The sequence below is a fragment of the Anomalospiza imberbis genome, chromosome 1 (genome assembly GCF_031753505.1).
Source record: "Anomalospiza imberbis isolate Cuckoo-Finch-1a 21T00152 chromosome 1, ASM3175350v1, whole genome shotgun sequence".
Lineage (NCBI taxonomy): Eukaryota > Metazoa > Chordata > Aves > Passeriformes > Viduidae > Anomalospiza > Anomalospiza imberbis.
The window spans coordinates 116,840,664-116,862,823 of NC_089681.1; the positions used below are offsets into that span (position 1 = coordinate 116,840,664).

Consider the following 22,160-nt stretch of genomic DNA (forward strand, 5'->3'; position numbering starts at 1 on the left):
AAATTTATATGCATTGCTAAACTGTAGCTGAATTCAGTGTGCTTCTGAGGGGCGAGACATTTCTTGGAGCAGTTTGATCCCCCTGCTATTATCTGCCCTCTCTTCATTGGAAGGCGCCTCAGGCAGGAGACTGGCTTAATGGTTGGATAAGAAACTGCTACACCCCCTGAAAAACTACGGGTCACTCTCACTGCATGCTTCTCTACTAAAATATTGAGATCCTTCTTTTCTGCTCTCTTGATTTTTTCCCTTCCATTGATCTGCAGCTGTTTTGGAGTTTTCAGAATTACTGCTGTCTTAGTTCATGCACACTGTTTTCTGGAGAGTCATCAGTGTTACAGTTCTAATTGGTGAAGAATTTTTGTTAGTCTTGCTCTTAAAAGACAGGTTAATTCTCCAGCTTCTTTTAAGTTGCAAGACAGAAGCAGGCTTGAAGTATTTAGGAGGACTTTGGTTTCTCCTCTAAAATAACAGCTAAATACCTATAGAAATTTTCAAGAGCTTTTAAAATCTTTTCCATAAATGTTTCTAGTCAAGGAGTGATTCACTTTTTTCTACATATTTACTCACATCCGAATGAACATTTGTTTTGTGTGATCAAAACAAGGGGATTCACATATCCATATTTTGCATGAAAGCAAAATGAAATTATTCTGAACTCTCAGCTTCTGAGTTTTTAAACTCTTCAGCATCTAATTAGGAAATGGCAAGAGGATTTGGAAGATGTGAAACGTATCAATGTCTCCCAAATAATATGTATTTATATTATTATTTTTTTTGTTAACAGCATGACAAGGAAATGAGAAGACAAAAGTCTGCAATTTCCTAGAAAATAATGAATGTGAACATTATTGATATTATAATTTTTTTACTGATAATAAGAATAATAACAAAAATGCTGGGGTTCATATAGCTGTTACAGCATTTGTCATATTCTTGTCTCTTTCATTACTTATTCTTCATCTTTTAATTTTTACATTGAGATTTGTTTTTTAGAAGGAACAAAGAGATGCAGCTTATGGGTTCTTGCCAGAGTCCAGGACATCTCTCTGGCTGCCCTGGCTGTCTCGAGTCCCTGGCAGGGGTCTCAGAGACCCTAGCATGAAGTCAGAATCAGCTGTGACTTCGATTTTAACCTGTAGAAAACTGCCAACTCTAGATGAAGAATTACAAGTCACAAGGGTTTTAATAGTGTAATATTTGAACTAACACAGGGTAGAAAAGTAGAATTTTAGGATTTTTAGAATAGGGTTCGAGGGGTACAAGATGGAGGAATCTGGGCATGTCCTAGCCTTCTTCTTCTTTGTCTTGTCCTCCATGTCTTAGTGTGTTGGTGGCACTTTTCTATTACTTTAAGGTAGAGATTCACTGTCTAACATAAGTGATAAGAATTAGTAAAGAAATTGTAAACATACACACGTAGTTTTGAGTCTATAATGTGGGAGCCACCCAAGACTCGAGGCCAAACTGCTATAGCTTCTGTACTAAGCAGACCACAGCAGTTCAGAGAAAGAATATAGAGATCAGAAGAAATAAACAACCTTAAAAAAGCAACTAGATGCATTCCAAGCTCCTTCTTTGACTGCATTCGAGCTAAGGAAAAGAAATCAAAAACTCCTTATGATCTCTCTTAGAGTCACCCTAACCTAAGAACCCCGAAAGAAAGAAATCCACAGGTTCTTAGGAACACTGGTGTGTTGGTGGATTTCTTGACTCAGATGCTGCAGTCTTACAGGGATCTCTTCTGTGAAGTCTGTATTTGCTTTGTTGCTACCAGGGGTCCTTAGATGGCTATTGTAATCCTAAGCATTATTCTTTATTTTACATATGTTTTAGCTGGTCTGTTCAGAAGTTTCCTGCACGGTCTACTGTCAGAGCAGGTGGCAGTAAATGAGAAAAGGGGAAAAAATTGAGTCTTTAATACTGCTCAGAGGTTTGTCCTTCAAATAAATAAGCAGTTCAGAGTTATCTCTGTGGCTAAAAAATGACCCTTCTAGAGTCTTGTTACCTAGGATTATTTACCTAGATGTGATTTCAGTCTCTTCTGAAATAATTTCTGTCCTTAAAACAAACCCAAAAAAATCCTACCACAAAGCCATCACTCTCCAGGGTATTTGCAAGAGAACAATACAACATTATTTCTTTAGTGCATTGTAATGAAAACCATTGCTGAGCACTTAGCTGACAGCTTTGTTTTCTGCATGTTTTCAGTGCAAACAGAGCCCCTATTTTATTTTTTAAGTATTTGGATGTTAGCAGTAGATATGGTCATGAAGTGGAACTTGAAACTCAACATCAATAGTTCAGCTGTTTGTAATCTGCTGTGATAATATTTATTAAAGTGCATTTTGTTAACATTTTCCTAGTGTATATATAACAAGAGATGGTAAAAAATAGCATATACTCTATTTTAAACAGCCTGGTGTGAAGGGAAACATCTGTTCCTGCTTAAGCTTCTTTCAACTTGTGTTCTTTTGACTAAGCCCTGTAAGAGTGGTGTTGATATATATCTTCCATGGACATTGCAAAACTATTTTCAGGACTTTCACAGGAGCATGGTAGTGCTTTTATAATCCTTTGCCCCCACCAGCTTTCAAGTCATCCCCTCGCCCAAGATAAAAATAGATATTATAAAGTATGTAGTTGATATTTTTAATGATCCTACTTCTGTCTGGTGGGAAAAAATAACTTTTCAAATAACAATGAATATGATAATGTTTTATGCTGTGCTAAAATAAATTACCAGCAAATAGTTCAAATTGTAATTTTGGCTACGAGTAACAGATGGCTTGATGAAACAATGTGATTTTAAAGAAACACTCTTAGTTGATATAAAAATAAAAGTAGTATTCCCTGCAAATTAAATGTAAAGCCTATAAGTTTGAGACTGAATTCCTACTTTTAAAATACCCCTGTTGTTTTGATTCTCTTTTTTTGGGTTTGTTTTCACTGCCTAGAACAGAGACAGACTAAAATCACTCACATTGAATCACATTATTGCTACCTACTAAAATGGTTTTTAGATACAACAATCAACTACACACCTCTGTAAATCTTTATTTTCCCCTTGCTTATGTTCACCAGTTAGTGTAGGAGTTACTCACTAAAGATTCCTGCACAGAGCATGGTCTGCATTTTGAAAAATGCCAGTTCTCTAGAGCAAGAGCTTGGGACAGAATTTCTACAGACTTATTTTTAAAGTGAACATCCAATATTTGGATTGAGTGAGCATAGCTGGCTGCTCTGTAGCAGTTGTTCCCAAGTCTAAAACAAATTGTAGAGAATAAATCCTATATTATGTGAATAACTTCAACACTTTTATTCAGAGTTAGAGGAAGGATGAGAGTATGCAGATACATTATGTTGCTTTTGAGCAAATACTACACTCACTGAATCTTTGTAGCGCGTGGCCAGCAATGCTCACTCTTTGCCTTCAGTGAAGGAACAGGTGCTAGAAGGTGATGATTTGAGAAAAATCAACACACGCAGGACCACAGAGGATGAGACTGGTTTCAAGACCTGTCATCTAATGAAATATGCTGAAAGGAGCAAGTGTACTTGCACCGTGCTGCGCTGCATCTTTAGTGTGGTTGTATTGTTCTCAGGAGTGAATACAATGCGAGCCAGAGAGGAATTTCAAGTTGTTAATCTCACCCCTTTCTTGGCTCGAGTAGCAGGAGATGTATAGCTTACTGTAATTTAATGTCTCCTGCAGCACTGCCTTAAGATCCCACCTTCTGTTTCTTTCAACACAGCAGTAAGTTGCAGTAGCTCCTCGCTTCAATACATTTCTTCTCCCTGTGCTGTTTGTAGCCTTCAGTTCCCTTCTGCAGAGGCTGCTAGCAAGGAACATGTTGTAAAACTGCAAAGCTTGCTTTCTTGCCCTGTTCAGTGCCTTGTTCTTGTTCTAGTTCTTGTGCCTCTGCCACAATTGCAGTGAGATCTTAAAATGGCAAATCAATGGTTTGGGATTATGGCAGCATTTTCCAAGGCATCCCTCCAGTGTTTTATTCCTCTTTTGATGTAATTGACAGTGAAAATACTTGATCATTTGAAAACTTGAATGCAGACTGGGATTTCACTTTCTAAAAGCTACATTTATATTTGCTTCTATGTGTATGAATGTGAACTATCTATCTCAAATTCAAAATATGGTGAAAGTAAACTGGAAAAGGTTAAAAGTGTACAGGCTTAAACAAAGGAGCATTCTAATGAGAAAGGTTGCATGGTTTGGAAATCTGCAAGAAGTGAAACAGTCCAGACTAATAGGATAGAAAAACTTTGAGCAGTTGATGCTTTGCTATTTGATTAGCAGAATGTTTTTTTTTGTAATGTGTTATTAGAGATGCAAAAGTACCAAAGTTTCAAAAGTTTTGAGTCATATAGAAAGAGCTACATCCTCCTTTAAAACATTAGCTAAGGTTAGTTGGTTTTAAAATAAGCAGTAAACTCTTGATGACTGCTCCTGTCTTCTAAGGAAGAAGCATGTGAGACCTACGGAAAATATAAGAGACAGACTAAAAGCCTGTCTTAATTTTAAACATCTGTTTCCATAAATGAGCAAAGTAGGAGGGGGATGTGCAGTATTTATGTTGAAACATGTTCTACTAAATATTAATGAAGGAGGACAGAGTTGGAAGACTGTAGTCTTGAGCATACTTTTCCAGTTCCAAATCCTGGCATGCAGTACATAGCATTCTCCTCAAACCACAAGATCGTGTTTTTTGCATGAAGATCCCTGCTGCTGTCTGTTTTCAAAGGAGATTTGCTTGAATCCTAAGAAGAAGGTAGAGAAATGCAATGATCTGGTTTCTGGTACACATTATGATACCTAGTGCCTTTAACATTGTTCTTTTGAAAACAACAACTAAATAGACAGACATTTCCTTTAGTGACTAACACAGTTCATACTTGGTTTAAATAGACAGCTCTGAGCAAAATTAACCAGCTATTGTTTCCAAGGCCATATGTTTGGCCATCAGTAGGATTAAGTAGCAGTCTTTCCCAAAATTCAGAGCTAACTAAATGCAGCTGACCATCAGAAAATCAGTTCCTAGCTTTTGGAGAATGGCCTTTCTCTAAGAGCATTTTTGGTATGTGTGTTCTTCATAAATTGTTTCTGGGTTTCTATGAAATTCTTTCAGTACCTTGTTATATTAAGAACTATCTAGCAAACCTACTAATGAAATGTTCAGTGCCTAAGTTTTGAAGGTGTTTTTTTCCAGGTCATCAGAAAGTGTAAGCCTTGAGACCATGCAGGACTGCTGTAAACTCAGGTGCCTTGATGACATTACTAAAACTGCTTTTCCTCTGGACACATTTCAAAAATATCCAGCTCCTGGCATTAAAGAGTTAAAAGAAATTCCTAACACTTACTAAATAATTTGTTTGAAATTATTATCTGGGAGACATCCTCATTATTAAATTGCTCTGTGTTGTTTCACATTTTTATTGATTTTGGTGGAATACTACCCTGAGCTTGCTGGAAATGTTTGATTTTCTGTGTACCTTCCCACAGGGATGTGATCAGGATCTTGCTGTAAGCAATTGCTGAAGCTGACAAAAGTGTATGATTCTGTTCAGCATGGGATCTCTATCCTTGAGTTTCCATATTTGTAAGAGTACCATCATGCTCGCTGTCAATAGGAGATTATTATGGAGCTGACAATGGAAGAAGAAAGACTCATAAGCATTTTGTGGGCTGTACAATGGACTTGCCAAGTGTCTTTATTCAGAATGGATTTGAAAAGAGAACCTGTATGTGACTGTTCAAAATGAGCTTTTGAACATGGGTTCTCACATGACTGTGAGAGCTACAGAGTAAAACAAGTACTTTCCAGAAAAGAGGATTTCATCATTCAGCCATGCTGTTGCCAGGTGTGATTTTACAGATCTTTAATTTAGACTGTCAGCCATTTTCTAATTAGGGTAGGGAAGCCTTCAGGAGAACCAGAAATATTTAAAAAGATGGGACATAAATTGCTACATCAATGTAATGTTTAGTGACACTGCTTTGTGCTGCTGATGGTTCCTTTCTTCCAAATGTGATATAAAAATAGCAGTCAGGCAGTTCTGAAATAAACAATAACACTTCCCAAATGTTAAGAATGTTAACACAAGTGCCCCAGCTAAAATTCAATTAAGGTAGTGACATCAGGGTTGGACACGGTGCTTGTTCCTATTCCTTCTAAAGTTCGTGGGAGATTTGATATTTATTTTGCAGACAGTGAAGGCTAAATCTGTCATTTTTTTCCCTTCAGGGAAAATGCCAGGTTTCTAATCAAGCAAATTATAGGGATGACATTAAATTGTTAAACTGCCTTGGCCCTCTGTACACATGAAATTTCACCCCTTCTTTAAGCAGATTCTATTTTTAAAGGGCCATAAATCCAATTCATTGCAAGCCACTTACAAATGAATTTGGATGTACCCACTTGGGGGTTTATCCAGATTGAAATAAATTAGTTAAGTTCTGCTTCTGTGGTTGAACAATAACGTCTTTTGTGATGGAGATCTGGTCTTGTGTTTGTGGTTAATATCATCCAAGCAGCACTTTATGAGGCACTGAAAATGTTTCTGTTCCCATCTGGGGAAAGAAGCAAAGAATTTTTTTTCTTAAATTTTGTTGGAATTTCCCTTGTCAAAATTTCCCAAGATGTAAAGGGCAAGTATATAGTATATTCAAGGTATAAAAATTGTCATAGAACAGTTGAAGTTAGTATTGATCACCTAGCATAAGGGCATTTTAAATCTAGATTTCTATATGATCTGAAAAGTGGTAGAGATGTAGTTGTTGTTTTTATGTTTTTTCCTTTCATTTAGTCATACAATGCAGTGTAACGCAGACCTTTGTTAGTGCTCTATACTGGCACATCAAGACAAGTAATTATGTTATTTATCTGATCTGGAATATGTCTTGAGTGACCCTGTCCAACTAGCATCATGTTCTTCCCATTCACTTCAGCTTTACCCCTTCTTTCTCCCATACTTTGCCTTCTTACTGATTCCCAGCACTGCATCTGCTGAGATATTTTCCCAGAATGCTGTGACAGACATAACTGTCTGTGTGTTCCAGCACAGGATGCTGCAAGGGGGTCCAAAATCTGCAGGTGGCTTACAGAAACAGTCTTTCTGTCCTGTGTATCTCCTGACCACAGCATCTCCAGTTACTGAGGTGTGGGTTTGGTTTTGTGGGATTTTTTTTGTTTGGTTTGTTTGTTTGGTCAGTTGGGTTAGGTTTTTTTTTTTCTTTCTTTTTTTTTTTTTTAAAGTTCATATATTCAATCTTTGAAATAAGGAAACAGAAAATGTGATTCTACTGGATGGCATGATTCAGGCTGGATGTGAAGGCAACTAAAATTTCATAATATTTAAGCTCTCAGCAGGATCCTGAAAAACAAATTGCCCTTGTAGTTTGAATGTGTTCAGTCTTTACACTTTCTGATGAAAGATAGCTTCTTCATGGTTTTGTGAAAAGTTGAGAGACTGTGTCTGCTAATACATCACTTTCCTGTTCTGCAGTTTGCATCACACTTTTGATGTAGCATTTCCTGCTACATTTGCTTTCTTGAGAATAATGAGATGCTTAGTTTTGCCATATGTCATTGGGAAATTTTGAAATACATGTTTAAATAAGATTTTGTGTTCTGTAGTGTACAGTATTACTGTATTAACAATAATTATTTACAGTAATTAATTATGGTATTAACTTTGTTGGGAAAGGGCCATGAAGATACAAACTTTTTTCCAACCTTCCTGCTAAGCTGTTTGGCCAATACAGGTAAGACTGTAATTTGGTTTTCAGTTCCTCACGTTTCTATTTTGAGAACAAGAGCCTCAAAAGAAACACCTCAGCTTCAGGTACTCCTTAGAACAAACACTATTTTTTTGAGTAAGCTGAGACTGTGAAACATTGCTACAGTATCTGTGAAAGCTGTTCTGTCTCCTCCATATCACAGCGTGGGAGTCTGATGTAGATTGACAAGCAGTCTTTATTGACCAGGAGCAGTAATATTGCCACATATGTACTGTCCTCAAACTCTCTAACAGTTGCATACTAGTTAGATTTCTATAATTAGCTGCCCTGCAACCTACTAAACAAATGTAGTGTTGTGTCTGTAGATGAGTGATAAGAGATGAAATGAATTTGTAACTCTATCACTAACTATGTAAAGAAGTAATAATCAAGTTACAATGGAGAGTCTGGACCACTGAGTACATTATAAATGCATCTGTCACTGATACTCACTTAAACCTTTCTGACCAAAGTAAAAGCTAACTTTCTTTATAGACAGATATCCTTTTGGCCAGGATATTGCTAATGGTATTTTTATTGTCCTGTTTAGCAATGAGCTTTACTTAAGTCAGCATCCCATGTTTCCCAAGCTAAACACCTGTGAAGACCATTGCCTTGTTTCCTGGAGGCCTCTGTTTAAATTCCTGTGATCATGAAATGAAGAGTTAATTTAACATGGAAAATGTAATAGTGATTTGAAAAAGGAAGTTCTTGTTGATTAGGCATCATCTGTAGGTTTGTGTGTTTGGAGCAGCAACATTACCAGGAAGTAAATGATTCATTTAACAAAAGCCAGGAAAAAAAAAAAAAAAACAACCCACATGTAGAAAAGATGCAGAAATGAGCTTCCTCACAAATTTGAAAAAGATACAAAATTCTTCCTTTTTACTATCTACTGAAAACAGATTCAGTGAACAACTGTTTATGCTAACTTGAGCATAGGCAAAGAATTAATACACTTTAACTCTTTAGAATTGTGTTATGCAGACAAACTGAAATTATTTCTCCATTCTCAAGGCATTTATTTTTGAAAGATTTGTGTGTATTTAGAATTTACATTATGTGAAGAGTATACATTAAATGGAAGCCTTTTCATTTTCCTGAATGATTTTGATAAATGAAGCAGTAGACACTCATATGTTTTCACAGAAGTCTGTCTCACACTCACACTTCTCCTGGGTTTGAGGAGTGTGAGGCTGATGACTCCATAGTGCCGAATCTGCCTGAAAGAGATTTCTCTTTCTGCTTCATCTGAAACCTTTGTTAGCGAATGCTGGCTTTATCTAATTATCATTACTACTAGCCCAATGCTTTTTTTCTTAGGATCTTTTGTGATCTGATTTGTTCATTTTCCTCCATTACCTGAAGTGTAAAGGATTTATGTTAGAGCCATTTAGTTTCCTTTTTCTTCCTCTTCTTAGCTCATGTCACAATGCCTTTTTCTATTCTGAGTTCTGTATCTTCCCCAAAGTGCTGTATTAAAATAGCTTTCCTTTTATGCGCTCATTATGTGAAAGTTTGCCATTTGTGTCTCAGTCCAAAATAGGACAAACAACAACTGTTGTTATAGAATTAATAAGCTTTTCCTTGCATAAATGTCATAATCACACACCTAATACAGCAGAAGATATAATAATAAGTCTCCGATTTCTTATGATCAATACAAAAGTATTTTTGTGAGAAATACCACTTCTAGTATTTTATTATAAATAAGATTTATCTCTTGTGAAGAAATATGTGGGCATTTCTCTTTTTTTCTCCCTCCTCCCTTCACATTATATCAGATGGTTTGGGCAACTTTTCATCCTGCTTCTTTAGAATGTACCTTTTTATATTAATACAACATGACAATTTCTAGTGGTAGTGGACAAAAGTAGCAAAATTACATGCTGGCTGCCTTAAAGGGTGTTATTTTCTGTGTTTCTATTTAGCTAAGACAGCTTGACAGTTAAAAATCTAATCTTCTTCAACTTGTAGATTCAAGATGCTGCAAGTCAAGGCTTGAAATTTGTTGGAATTATACCTCAGTACCATTCCCAAAAGAACTGCCTTGTCAGCACATCCCTGACACCTGCCAGTAACAACTCCGTGCAATCAAGAGATAATAAAAATCTTTCAAATTACCCCGAGGATCATGCTTCACTGGATGGCGAGAAAATAGACAGCACCGATGGATGTAGTACTCCAACAGAGAGTGAGCAAAATGCTGACCAGTGTGCCACATCCAGAGAGGGCTGCAGAGGTGAAGGACAGGCTGCTGAAGAGCTGAATTCCAATTCTGTGAAGGGAAGTGAAGAACAGTCTCCACATGAGAACCTGAGTGTGAGAGAAGCAGCAGACAAGACGAATGGACTTGCAGAGAATGAAACGCCAGCACGATGTGTAAAACCACTTACTGGCAGTAAGTACTGCAGTGACCTCTTGTACATAAAAGCCAAGTTAAAATTGCCTCAATTACGTTCCCAGCTCCTTTGGGGGGTGGGAATGCAGAGGGGACATTGCCACTGAGGTAGTGAAGAAAAGATGCCACAAATGAGCCACTTAACCTGATTTCAGCATGGCTACACAGTTCAGAACAACTGAGCAGGAGTCAGATGGCAAAGGAAGAGATGATAAAAGCAGGTGCAGCTTTGTTGTGGCCCACATGCATGCCTGAGTGTGAAGACTTATTTTTGTCTGCTGTTCAGCTGAATTGGTTCATTTCTGTATTTGTTGCCATGCCCTGAGAGCTCTTGATCTTTGCGTCCTTTTTGTCTGTTTGAATAAAAAGCCCTGTTAATCTAGCTGACAAGCTTTTGCAGCCATAGAAGGAATAATTCACAAAGACTTACACAGTTAGCCCCTTTGTATCAGGTGAACAGATAGCTGGAATTAAACCACCTCAGGAACAGCATGAATATATGTGATCTGAAGTCTCCTAGTATCCTACAGTGAGTGTGGGAGTCAGTGCTCCAGTCAGAATTGTAATAACTGGAAAACAGAAGTAATTTTCCTTAATGACTCGTGTTTGGTAATTCATAATAAAATTTTGGTAATGGGGTTCATAATAATTTGGCTTCCAGTTATAATTTTTTAAAGTTTTTTACCCATGTACTAGTTTTATTTCTTTCCTATCTTTGACATATTTTTTCTCAGGTAGGCTTTCCACTTTTTAAATGTCATTTTATGCCGTCAAAGACCACAAGTCTCAGCTGAGATCTAAAATACCCTCCTTAAGGTGTTTGTTGCTCAAATGTTACTTCTGTAGCAGGAACTGTAGTTCAAAATAGGATGTAGACCAGAGTAATTTAGAAAACTAAGAGGAAGAATATTCCTGCTGTGTTTCCAGTTTCAGCCTCAAAATACATGTCTTTCTATGTTTGTTTAAATCCAAGAAAACCATGTTTGTACTCATTTCTCTTACTGCTTTCCTTAATTTCCTTACAGGCTACAAATCTATGTGGGGGGAATTTCTAAAGCTGGTACTGTCCTTGACTTTAATTTATCCCTGTTCTCTAAGACTTTTCAGTGAAACAATCCTACCCCTGTGGGAATTTTTTATGTAGGACCCAGAATGACTTTACATTGTACTCCTTGGATTATTGTCTTGGTTTCCGTTGCAGTTTGGTGTAGTTAACTTTTGGATCCAAATTGCATCACACTCTAGTAACCTTGCAACATTATTTCTTCAGTTTTTGTTGGGCAAGGGGGCACCCAGATTGGGTCCAAGCATAGCTGTTGTTTGAACAATCTCTTTTCTTCGACAGCCTTAGGGGTGGGTTGTCCCAGCACTACAATTTTACACATAAAACCTCTCCATTTTATAGTTAAAAATTAGTTATCTGCAACCAGATCAGTTCTTTCTCTAATTTACATGCTATCTTTGAGAGAGTTAACTTAGCAAGTTTAATCATCTCTTTGATGCTATTCCTCTCCTTACTGAACTCTAAAATTCTGTTGCTACAAGTAACCATGTCCTTAATATTTCTGCATAATGTGAAGCTGATCACCTCTAGTCTTCCCAGCTTTTGTCTGTAACACCCCATGATTGCTGCTGATTTGCCAGAAAAGAGAGTTTATTTTAAAAATGTATTTAGCTTCCTCAGTTACCTTTCTTTGAGTGCCTTTTAGCTTTATTTTTCATGCATTTTTAAAATTGCTGAGTTATACAAATACTTTCTAAGACTGAAGGTCCGAGAAGGCAGTTTTGTGTGATAGCTCATCTAAACTAGAATTTTTCCAAATCCTGTGCAACACTGCTGATTTCTTTCTTACTCTTGAATAAATTTTTGTTATTACAGCACTCCCTTTTCCTCCCATGGAAAATGTATTTCAGTTTTTGGCACCAGTTCTCCATCCTTCCTTGGGAGTGTGAAGATTGAAAGCATCAGGTGGTTGTTTTTTTTCCCTACATATTCCATGGGAAGTTAGTGCTCTTAAACTGCTTCTCCCCTACATAAAAGTTCAGGAAAATATATACTCCTTACTATTTGTGGGATCTTAAATATGTTCTTTATTTTAGGTTTTATACTATTAAAGTGTTACTTTTATGCTTCTTCACTTGGTTTCTGATTGTTTTGTAGTGCACATTCACTTCCCTCGTTTATGAAAGGCTTTTCAACAAAATGTTGAAAAATATTTGCCTGTGAACAAGGCACAGATATTCCAATACTATGTCCAAAAGTGCCGTGTTATTTAGAACCAAACTGAATAGTCTCTTTGGCTATGCTTGAGGATTTGGGGTCACTGGTGAAAACTGTTGTCAGTAGTGACTTGGGTTAGACAACACCTTCCACTAGACCAGGTTGTCCAGGGATGGGGCAGTCACAACTTCCCTGAGCAATCAATTTCAGGGCCTCACCACCCTTAGCATGAAGAATTTCTTCCCAATATCTAATCTAACCCTGCCCTCTTTCAGTCTGAAGCCATCACCCCATGTCCTATCACTACATGCCTTGTACAAAATCTCTCTTCAGCTCTCTTGTAGTCTCCCTTCAGGTACTGGAAGGTTGCTTTGAGGTCTTTCCAGGCTGCACAGCCCAAGTTTCCTCAGCCTTTCCTCATAGGAAAGGTGCCTCATTCCTCTAATCATCTTCGTGGTCTCCTCTGGCCCCATTGCAAGTGTCCTTCCTGTGCTGGGAGCCCAGAGCTGGATGCAGTGCTCCAGGTGGGGTCTCACCAGAGCAGAGCAGAGGGGCAGAATCCCCTCCCTGGCCCTGCTGGCCACGCTGCTTTGGGTGCAGCCCAGGATAGGGTTGGATCTCAGGGCTGCGAACACACATTGCTGGGTCATGTCCAGCTTCTCATATCAATGTCTTAATACGCACCAGAAAGATCTCCTTTTCCACCAAACAACTCTTCTGGGGGTCAGAATCAAAATGCTTAGAGAAGCATTCTGTGTGTGCTTTTCTGAACTAGGATTATCATAATTTCATTCTTTCTAAACAAGTGACGAACAGCAGGAGGATTCCTTTCTATTCTATTTAAAATATAGTTCATGTCTGAGATCATTAGGTCTCTTTTCATGTTGGTTATGAGCTTCCAGCTCTTCTCTTCCAGTGCTGCTAGCCTTCTTCTGAGCATCTCCCTTCTGATATCTTCTTCAGTTTACACACTGCTTCTTGCTCAGTGATGTTTGTTGGAGAGCAATCTTAACATTTCCCTTGACATCTCTTTCTTTACTCTTTCTTGAAGTTAGAACCTAATAGCTTGGAAACAACAGGAGCTTATTTAATGAAGGGATTTCATGTAAAGTCTTTACCTTTCATGTTAATATATCTGGGGAGAATTTTTGGCATTTGGAAGTCAACAGAAATTCTACTATTTATTTCCATGTCCATTAATAAGTAAAATGATAATGTCCAAAATTTTTGTTGGTTATTTTAATTTTGGTTATACCATTCTGAGAAGGATATCTGCTTTTAAAGTTCATTCCAATTTAGGGCTGTGAAAGCTCAGCTTTGCTATCAGCAATGACTTTTTTTCCTGTAGTAACTGCTCCTAAAATATACTGGAGGAGACATGGAAAAGAGTCTAGAAGATGTGCTAATTTTTAAGACCCTTCACAATTCCATTTTTAAAATTCATTTGCTGTTGTGTTAATGTCTCACCTTGGCTCAGATCCAGAGTAAATCAACAAAGCAGCTACCAGAGTCTCTACATGAATGATTCATTGCATTTTCTTGAGATGAGACTGCCATTGGCTTTTTCCATGCTTTTGTGTTATCAAAACTGAGTTATTTAATACTTTAATGGCCATGATCTACAGAATGCAATTCCTTCTAAATTTGCAGTAAGTTTTCACATTTGATCTGATGATTCCCATAGAGGAATGTTGCATTAGTTTTCAGGTATTACTGTCTTTAAATGTTTTATTATCAACAGTGAATCCATTGTGAGTAAGAAATAATATAAAAGCAAGCAAAATACTGTATGGGGTCTTGAGAGAGTCCTGCTGTGTTGAACTGCAGAAGTGTGTTAAGGAGATAACCGCATCCCAAAGAATTTTTTGCTGTTGCACAGTGTAATTAGGCAAGGGCAAACAGTGGGTTATGCATTGTTTTAGGTGAAATTTTATTATACAGTTGTTGCATGATTCCGTTTTTTTACTCTTTGGTAGAAACAGAGATCTTCGCTCTCTTCAACAAGCCCCAAACCCCACAAAAATGCAGCCAGTATTATACAGTGACTATCCCTATGAGGATCTCCAGGAATGGGCAGACTGTCAACAGCTTAGAAGCAAATTGGCTGGAACACATGACAGATCACTTCAGGAAAGGAGGCTCCCTGGTAAACGCCATCTTCAGCCTTGGAATGGTAAATGGTATGGAAATTACAGAAAGCATTATGCTGTGATTATTTTCCTTTCTCCTCTAATGGAGGTCATTCTCTTTGAAGAGAAGTTATTTGGGAGGTACTTTAATATATACTCGGGGCAGATTTGTATTAGATCAACCTCTGTGAAATGGAATGAAAGTACAGAAAATATTTTGGCGTTTGAATAAGGAAAACATCATGTGTTGTATTTTTATAAACAAACTAGAGATGATACTGTAATTGCAGAAATATACAGAGTTAATAAACAGTACCAAGTAAAGTGAATTAAACTAATAAGATTGCAAAACAGATGACATAAATAGAAGGGTGACTTGGCTGTCCAGCCAGATGCTGCATCTGGCTCTGATTGCAGGCCAGTGCAAGGACTCGAGTTTTATCTGGCCAACAAGAAATCAATTAATTCTAGTTCTTGCAGAGACCCTTTCCACCTGGATGGCACACTGTTTTACTAAATTGTCTTCTATGTTTGTTTCATCTTAGCTATGAGTGATGGATAAATGTTTATTTTAATTTAAGAAGATTAAAAATCCTAGATTTTTGCATGTTGTGGAAGAGTGGCAGTGGGTCCAGGTTAGTACTGTAGCCAGTCTGTACCACACTTGTGGCCATCATGGCTTTGAAGGCAAGCCCATTGAACAGAGAAAGACTTGGGTGCATAGACCCAAGAGACATAACCAAGGAGCCATGAGAGCAATTCAAGGGAAGTACTTGAACATAAAAATGTTGAAGTTGCAGTTGGATTAATTTTATTGGAAAATTATGTGACTTGTATACTTCATGGTTAAAGTGCTTATGGCTGAATCATTTGCTTAATTTGCTTTTTTTTTTTTTTTGATTTTTGAAAAGGGCTGTGGTAACCCAGAGATTGCACATTCCTACTAAGATTACTTGGTTTATGCATCAAAATTATAGGGGAGCTGCTTCCAGAGCATCTCCTTACTGTTGGTCTGAATTCCAGAACCCAGGGTAAAACACAGGAATATGACTCAGTTCTGGTAAAAGTCAATCAGGAAATTAACAGGCAATCCTAATTTTTCATTATACAAGCAAGTAGCAAAAAAAGGGAAGGTCTAAAGTTCAGCTGGTGGAATGCTTTCACACAGCTTCCTGGAAAGCCTTGTAATTGCTAGTTAACTTGCTTAAAAACAAATGGTCATTTACTTTATGTATATAAATTGCACAGAGGCAAAGCTAATTGGCTCTATCAGGCTCAGTTATCAGACTCAGTGTTTTTTTTAAATAAAATCTGCTTGTCAGTTCACTCTAAAATGTTTTAAATACAGCATTTTCCGTTATTTAAACTTTCAGAGTTCATTTACATAGCAGAGCTCTGTGGGAGGTTCATGTACTTAGATACCAGAGTGAGGGGTGCTGGATAACTGCCTGTGAACACAGATAATGTAGGCTTGAATACTGGCAATAAAGTTTCAACACAAACAGGACAACAAATTATGTAAAAGTGGACAGATTCAGGATTAAGTTAGATTAGTAATTGAAGAAGAACAATTAATAAACATTTTTATTAACATTTTAGAGTTACAGGAGGAACAAGTTTTGAAATCAGTGAGTTGAAACAAGGTTTTTGAAAGTGTATTATGCTATTAGAAGAACATTTACTAATACTATCTCTAAGTTGCTATTAAGTGCAGTTAAATGTTTTATCATTTAAATCCTAAGTTTTTTCTTAGCTGCAGAGAAATGGAGCAGCTTTGTCACTTACATGCCAGTCAGTATCAAACAACACAGGGTAGGTAGGGACAAGAGGAGAAATAGGGGTCAGTGGGCTTCTCAGGTCCTTACTTTTTTCTAGACTTCTATGGCAGCCTGTCCAGCTCTTCATATTTAGTCTTATTCACTGATTAATCCTCTTCCAAATTAAGGTAGTATCAGCATACTTTCTATAATTTGCTATATCACATTTCTTTGTTCTGGGGGCTGGTTTTCTTTTTGGCTTAAAGTATGAATTCATTATTTTGCTTATTAGACTTAAAAGCAGGGTTATTATCTTTTTCTTTTCCCCCTTGTCCTTGGAATACCCAATGAAGTGAAGATTTCCAGATTGTCAGTAGTCATAAATCTGTTTCTTCCTTCTGCTAACAGTTTAATAATTAGTCTTTAAATGAGTTTTGAAGTTTATGGGTAACAATTGTTTCTTTTTTCTTATTGTACCAGATAATTATAAACAGAAATGTAACACAGTTGCTGATCACGATATGTAAACAGTGCAGAGTTACATCATATATTAAATGTGTTCAGATTTTACTAGTTAGTTAGAAGTAGTAGCCTGCTTGGTCCTTGAATGTTCTCAAGTTTTTTATTTAAATTTGCACTTCAGTTACTTGCTGGTGTTTTTCATCCAGCTCGTGTAATTGATAATTATGCCTGTAATTCTCCCAGGTTTAAACTGATCCTGCCTAGTGATCTAAAGTGACCATAGGAATTCACCCTTGCCCTCTTCTAGTGAGAATGGAGTCTGTAGCAGCAAGGTACAGATTAATACCAAATGGAAAGGAAGTAACAGGTTCTTTCCTGTAACAGCAAGTCTCCAATCAGCACTGTGAGAAGGCAGGAAGAGTCTCAAACCTCTTCAGAATTATATTTTGATGTCTTAACAGAGTAATCACAAGCCTGTTCAGTTGTTTTGAACTGCAGCTCTTTAAGTGCCTAGCATTTTTGTATTTGTTGTACCATTCTGTCTGAATTTTCTGCCTTTCAAACCTAGAAAAAGGCAGCCAACCAGCCAGAAGACACTGACAGTACTTAAACACAAAGCAAATGAAACAAAACGTGACTTTCTTGGAAGAAGAAAGCAGTCAGGTTTTTAAGAGAGTCCTATTGATTGTCTCTGTCATCTCTCTCTGACAGAGGTGCGCTGGCGATGCCTTTGACCGATTATTGTCACCTTAGCCACAGAAGTACTGGGATTTTTATCATCCATATGGAATTATTTTCTCTGTGTGTACTGAAGGTGAAAAGATTCAGAAGGGGGGCGGAATGCAAATACAAAGCAAAGGCAGACATTCAGATCATGTGCCCCATAAAGCCACAGAGAGCTAGTTCTCCTCATTGAGAGTAACAGCAGCCTAAAGGTTAGTTTTCCTAGATAAGGAGAATTTGTAGTTCAAAGACAACAGGAGGAAAATTGTCGCCTTGCAAGACAGCTGTCATGGTAAAGTAAGTAATCTTTTCCCATATACCTCCTGTAAATCAGAAGCAAGAACATCAAAATACGTTTTTGTCAATTGAGCTACATCAAATATTTATACAACCCAGTGAAAATAGCTTTTTGTGCACAGTAGGAAACCTTAATAAAAGATGCAGTGGTAATGGAACATTTTCAGAGGAAGGACATTGATTGTAACCTCTACTTTTGGAGCCTTTTCTTTAAGGAAGAGTGAAGAGATTGAGTTGGGAAATTCAAGAGTAGAGATTGGGAAATGATACTACAAACAGCAAAGTAAAAATGTTTTGTTTTATTGGCTTTTCTTACTGCGCTATTGCAAATGGATGAATATTTGGAATTTCTAAGAAACTTTTTAACTTAGGCTGTGTTCCAGGAGCTGAATCTTGTTAAGCAAAAGATTAACAAAAGAAACTACAACTGCATCAGAATCAGGAAATATTTTATATAAGAAACAGTGAAAACTGGAAAGACCAACTTACCATCTAAAACTTCAGATGACTGATCTTTGTAGGCAGGTTAGGTAACATCCAGCTGAATAAATGTATCTGTAAAGTCTGCCCTGCAGGAATATGTATATGAGTTGTCACCGTAACGTGCCAATCAATGGAAATCTAGACTTGGACTGATACAGTCAGTAGGACTTGTGTTGTGATCCACCTCATCCTACATGAGAATATGCAAAAAAGATCAGATACTTCTAGATAAGACTGAGATACTTGGTGCATCCTTTGCCTTAGTCTTCACAGACACAGGCAAAGGTTGCACCTATCTGTAAAAAAAAAGGTCAAAAGGGCAAACCAGGGATCTACAGGGTGGTCAGCCTCACTTTGTTTCTGGCTGGATCATGGAGTAGGTCCTCTTGGAACTCAGGGACATATGAAGGAGAGGACAGTGATTGGGGACATTCAGCATGGATTTAACAAGAGTAGAACACTTGAAACTGTTGTCTTCTGTGATAAAATAACGATTTGTGGGTGAAGAGAAAGCAGCAGATATCATTTTGGGTGAATTCATTAAGGGAGTTTGGCAGTGACTCCCACAATATTTTTGTATCCAAGCTAGGACCATGCAGCCTAGATGGGTAAAAATCTGGTTGCATGGCAAGACTCAGAGGGTCGTGGTTAATAGATCACAGTTTACCTGGAGTAAAAAGTGGATTACCACAGAGAACTATCCCAGGGCCTATTGTGTTTAACAGTTTTATCAATGATGCCCAGGAGGCAACGAGGCTTGTTTTTGTCAAAATTGTGAATGATCCCATACTCAGGAGACAGCTGATGTGCCTCAGAACTGGGCTGCTGTCCAGAGGAACCTGGGCAGGCTGGAAAAACATGACAGCAGGAGCTGTTTGAAATTCCATTAGGACAAATGTCCTGCCTCTGGGAAGGGAGAGGCTTTTTCACTAATCTAGGCTGGGAACAGCTTGACTGGGTATCAGCTCTGTTGAAAAGTCCAGGGGAATTTTAGTAGGCAGCAAGCTGAAGATGAACCAGCACTTGAGAGAGTTAGTTCAGCCTGGAGAAAAGACATCTCTGGGGGACTTAACAGTGCCTGGCAGTACCTATGAGAAGACAGTCAAAAGGGTGGATCCAGGCCCTTGATTTTGGTGTGTGGTAGGAGGATTGGAAAAAAAAATATACATAAATTGAAATGAGAGGTTCTTTTTGGATATAAAAACCACTATCTCATCATGAAAACAATCACGCTCTGGAAGAGGCTGCCCAGGAAGTTGTGCCATCTCCATTCTTGGAGATTTTGAAGGTGCAGCTGGATAAAGCCATGAGTGGTCTGGTCTGCAGTTGTATTGAACCTGTGCATTGCAAATACACAGCCAAGGTGTGAGATGTGAGAATTGGCAGGTGTGCATTCATGGCATGAATGTTTAAAACACTGTGGCGTGACACAGTAAGGAGTGGAGATTGGTTCTGGTTGGGAGGGAAATCTCAGTGATTGTCATCAACCAGTTTCTGTAGAATTTTTCACCAACATCACTCTGTTGAACAGACACTGTTCTTTACATTTGCCATTGTCTTTGCGTCATCATTTTCCCCTTCCAGTTTTCTCATTTTCCATGGGTTTCTTTACTAGCAAAAAAACCCATTAAAAATCAATGGATTGTATGATTGATGGATGCAGCCTTCAGCAGTAATCATTGTACTTCCAACAAGGAAGCAAAATCTTAGAATCATTTAGTTTGGAAAGGACCTTTAGGATCACGAATCCAGCCATAAACTCAGCGCTGCCAAGTGAAGTTTCTGCTGCCTGTAAGGTCTCCAGAGCTCAGCTATTGGTTTCTAAAACATTGCATATGTGCCATGATATTCACATATGTGGAGGCTGTGAATTGCATGAGTGGAATGTTCAGCAGAGTGAAACATAAAGGATGATTTACGAGTGAGTGTAAACACACGCCTGCTGATTGTGTTGTGATCGCTTGTTAATTAGCTGGCAAACACGAGGCAGGGGGAGAGCTCAAGCTGCAGTTGTGCCAACAGTGTGACACTGAATTTCATTAAGGGAATTCACCATAAAGGAGCAGTGCACTGGTGCTGTATAGAGCTGCCCCGGCGAGATCTGGATGTCTGGGTCTAGTAGGGATCTGCTTTCAGTCTTAGGTGTTGTCCTGTCATCTATGCTTTGGAAAATTAAAGGACTATTTGTACATTAGCATCTTGAAATAGATTTGGATATGGGTTTGGGTGTTGGAATGTGATATTTCACAGAAATTGAGTTGGTTCCCCCTTTGTAGTGTCAGGTCGAACAAAGTGCTGTTTTTGAATGAAATCCAGTAATTAAATCTTGGACCCTTTGGTATGTGGCAAGCTTGCTGTCCCTGTGTTTTCAAACCTGTAATCCAGCTACTTAGTGATCTGGCCTGTTGTTTCACAACAAAAATGTGTGTTCTTCTCAGTTGGATGAGAAATCTGTCTGGATGACAGGAGTTACTGTTTTGTAGTCCAGCTCATCCACCTTGGAGCAATGTGTAATACTGGCTTGCTGTAGTGGTGAGGAGTTTTTGTCTCTCCTTATTTTAAATAGACTTGCAGGAAACCTGCCTGTGGAAACAGTGTGAAAGTAGACAGAGTATTTTTCTTCTTTCAGTCTCCCAACAGAATCTCAAGGATAATCCCTAGTAAGTGGTTTACAGCTTTTTTCCTTCACAAGTGAACCAAAAAAAAAAAAAGCTGTTTTAGTTTAGAGACAAGTATTTGGATCTCCTGACTTGCAACTTAATGACTCGACTGCAAAAGAAGATAAGGGACTGTGCAAATAGAAGCAGAGGGGTTGTGCATTGACACCTGCAGCAGCAGGCTTGCTGCACTGTGTGTGTGTAGACATAAGCCTCCAGACGCAGGAGTCTGGTCTGTTGTGGGCTTTGCCTGCAAGAAATTTGTTATTTCCAGGTAATAAATTGAATTTAGATCATATAATGACATTGGAAGATATTGACTGAGATTGTGTCTGCAAGAGGTAAGAAGCCTCTTAATCCTCCTCACTGCTTCCTTTATGAAAATTGTTTCTGAGTTTGATATATGTTTTCTCTTGGAGGCAGCAGTTCCTTCGTGCTGGCATTTCTTGACCTTGTAACATCCACGAGGAAAGCAGGATGACCCTGATGAAACACCTAAGCAGGCTTATCCAGAAAACTCCCCTGTCAGTTCAAGAGTCTGTCAGTTTGGCATGTGTGACTGCATTTCAAAAGCATGTATTATACAAGATCAAGGAATATAGTGTTGCTAGAAATGTAAGGAAACTATCATGCAAAAGACAACATTTGGGGAGGGGATAAGCAAGGTCTTTATAATCAGTCATACAGGGTAGATATATTGTTCATATTAGAAAGGCTGAAAAAGGCATTTTTTGACAATGTGAGAAGAGTTTTCTCTGTTTGTAAAGAGCACAGTCCTGCTTATTTACAGTTTTCCTAAACATAATTCTGTTGTTCCATCAATCAACTTATTTTAACAAAGAAAGATAAGGTTGGGTTTCTTTCAGTTGTTCTGTTTCTGTTCTGTCATGCAGCTGACAAATCCTAAGTTCTGGTATATGGGAGTGATTGCTGGTTATGGAGTGTTTGGCTGAGTTAAAGGAGAAAGTGCTGCTCAAGTAACTTTAAGAGGATGTGCTGTCTGAAAAAAGGCTGAATGTGTAGGGAATGCAAATGAGAACAGAGAGGCACTAAACCAGATGGTCAAAATGCCTTCATAAATTGATTAAATAGTTATGAATGTATCTTTTCTTTCACACTTGTTCAGATACACCAGATCATCCTTAGTCCATGTAGATCACTGTATTTGCAGTGGCTGATCCATATGTAGGGCTCTGACTTGTATGAATGAATGGTTATAGTCACAAGTATCAATA

The 22,160-nt window shown here is 38.0% G+C and overlaps 1 protein-coding gene across 3 annotated transcripts in view; it reads left to right on the plus strand.

Annotated features, from left to right (window-relative positions):
* Positions 1–22,160, plus strand: part of RFTN1 (raftlin, lipid raft linker 1) — a 96,399-nt gene that overhangs the window by 55,389 nt on the left and 18,850 nt on the right. For all 3 annotated transcript variants that reach the window (XM_068207625.1, XM_068207634.1, XM_068207620.1), the window contains 2 exons: positions 9,773–10,196; positions 14,394–14,597. In XM_068207625.1, the coding sequence (XP_068063726.1) occupies positions 9,773–10,196; positions 14,394–14,597 (628 nt within the window). The remainder of the gene's footprint in view (positions 1–9,772; positions 10,197–14,393; positions 14,598–22,160) is intronic.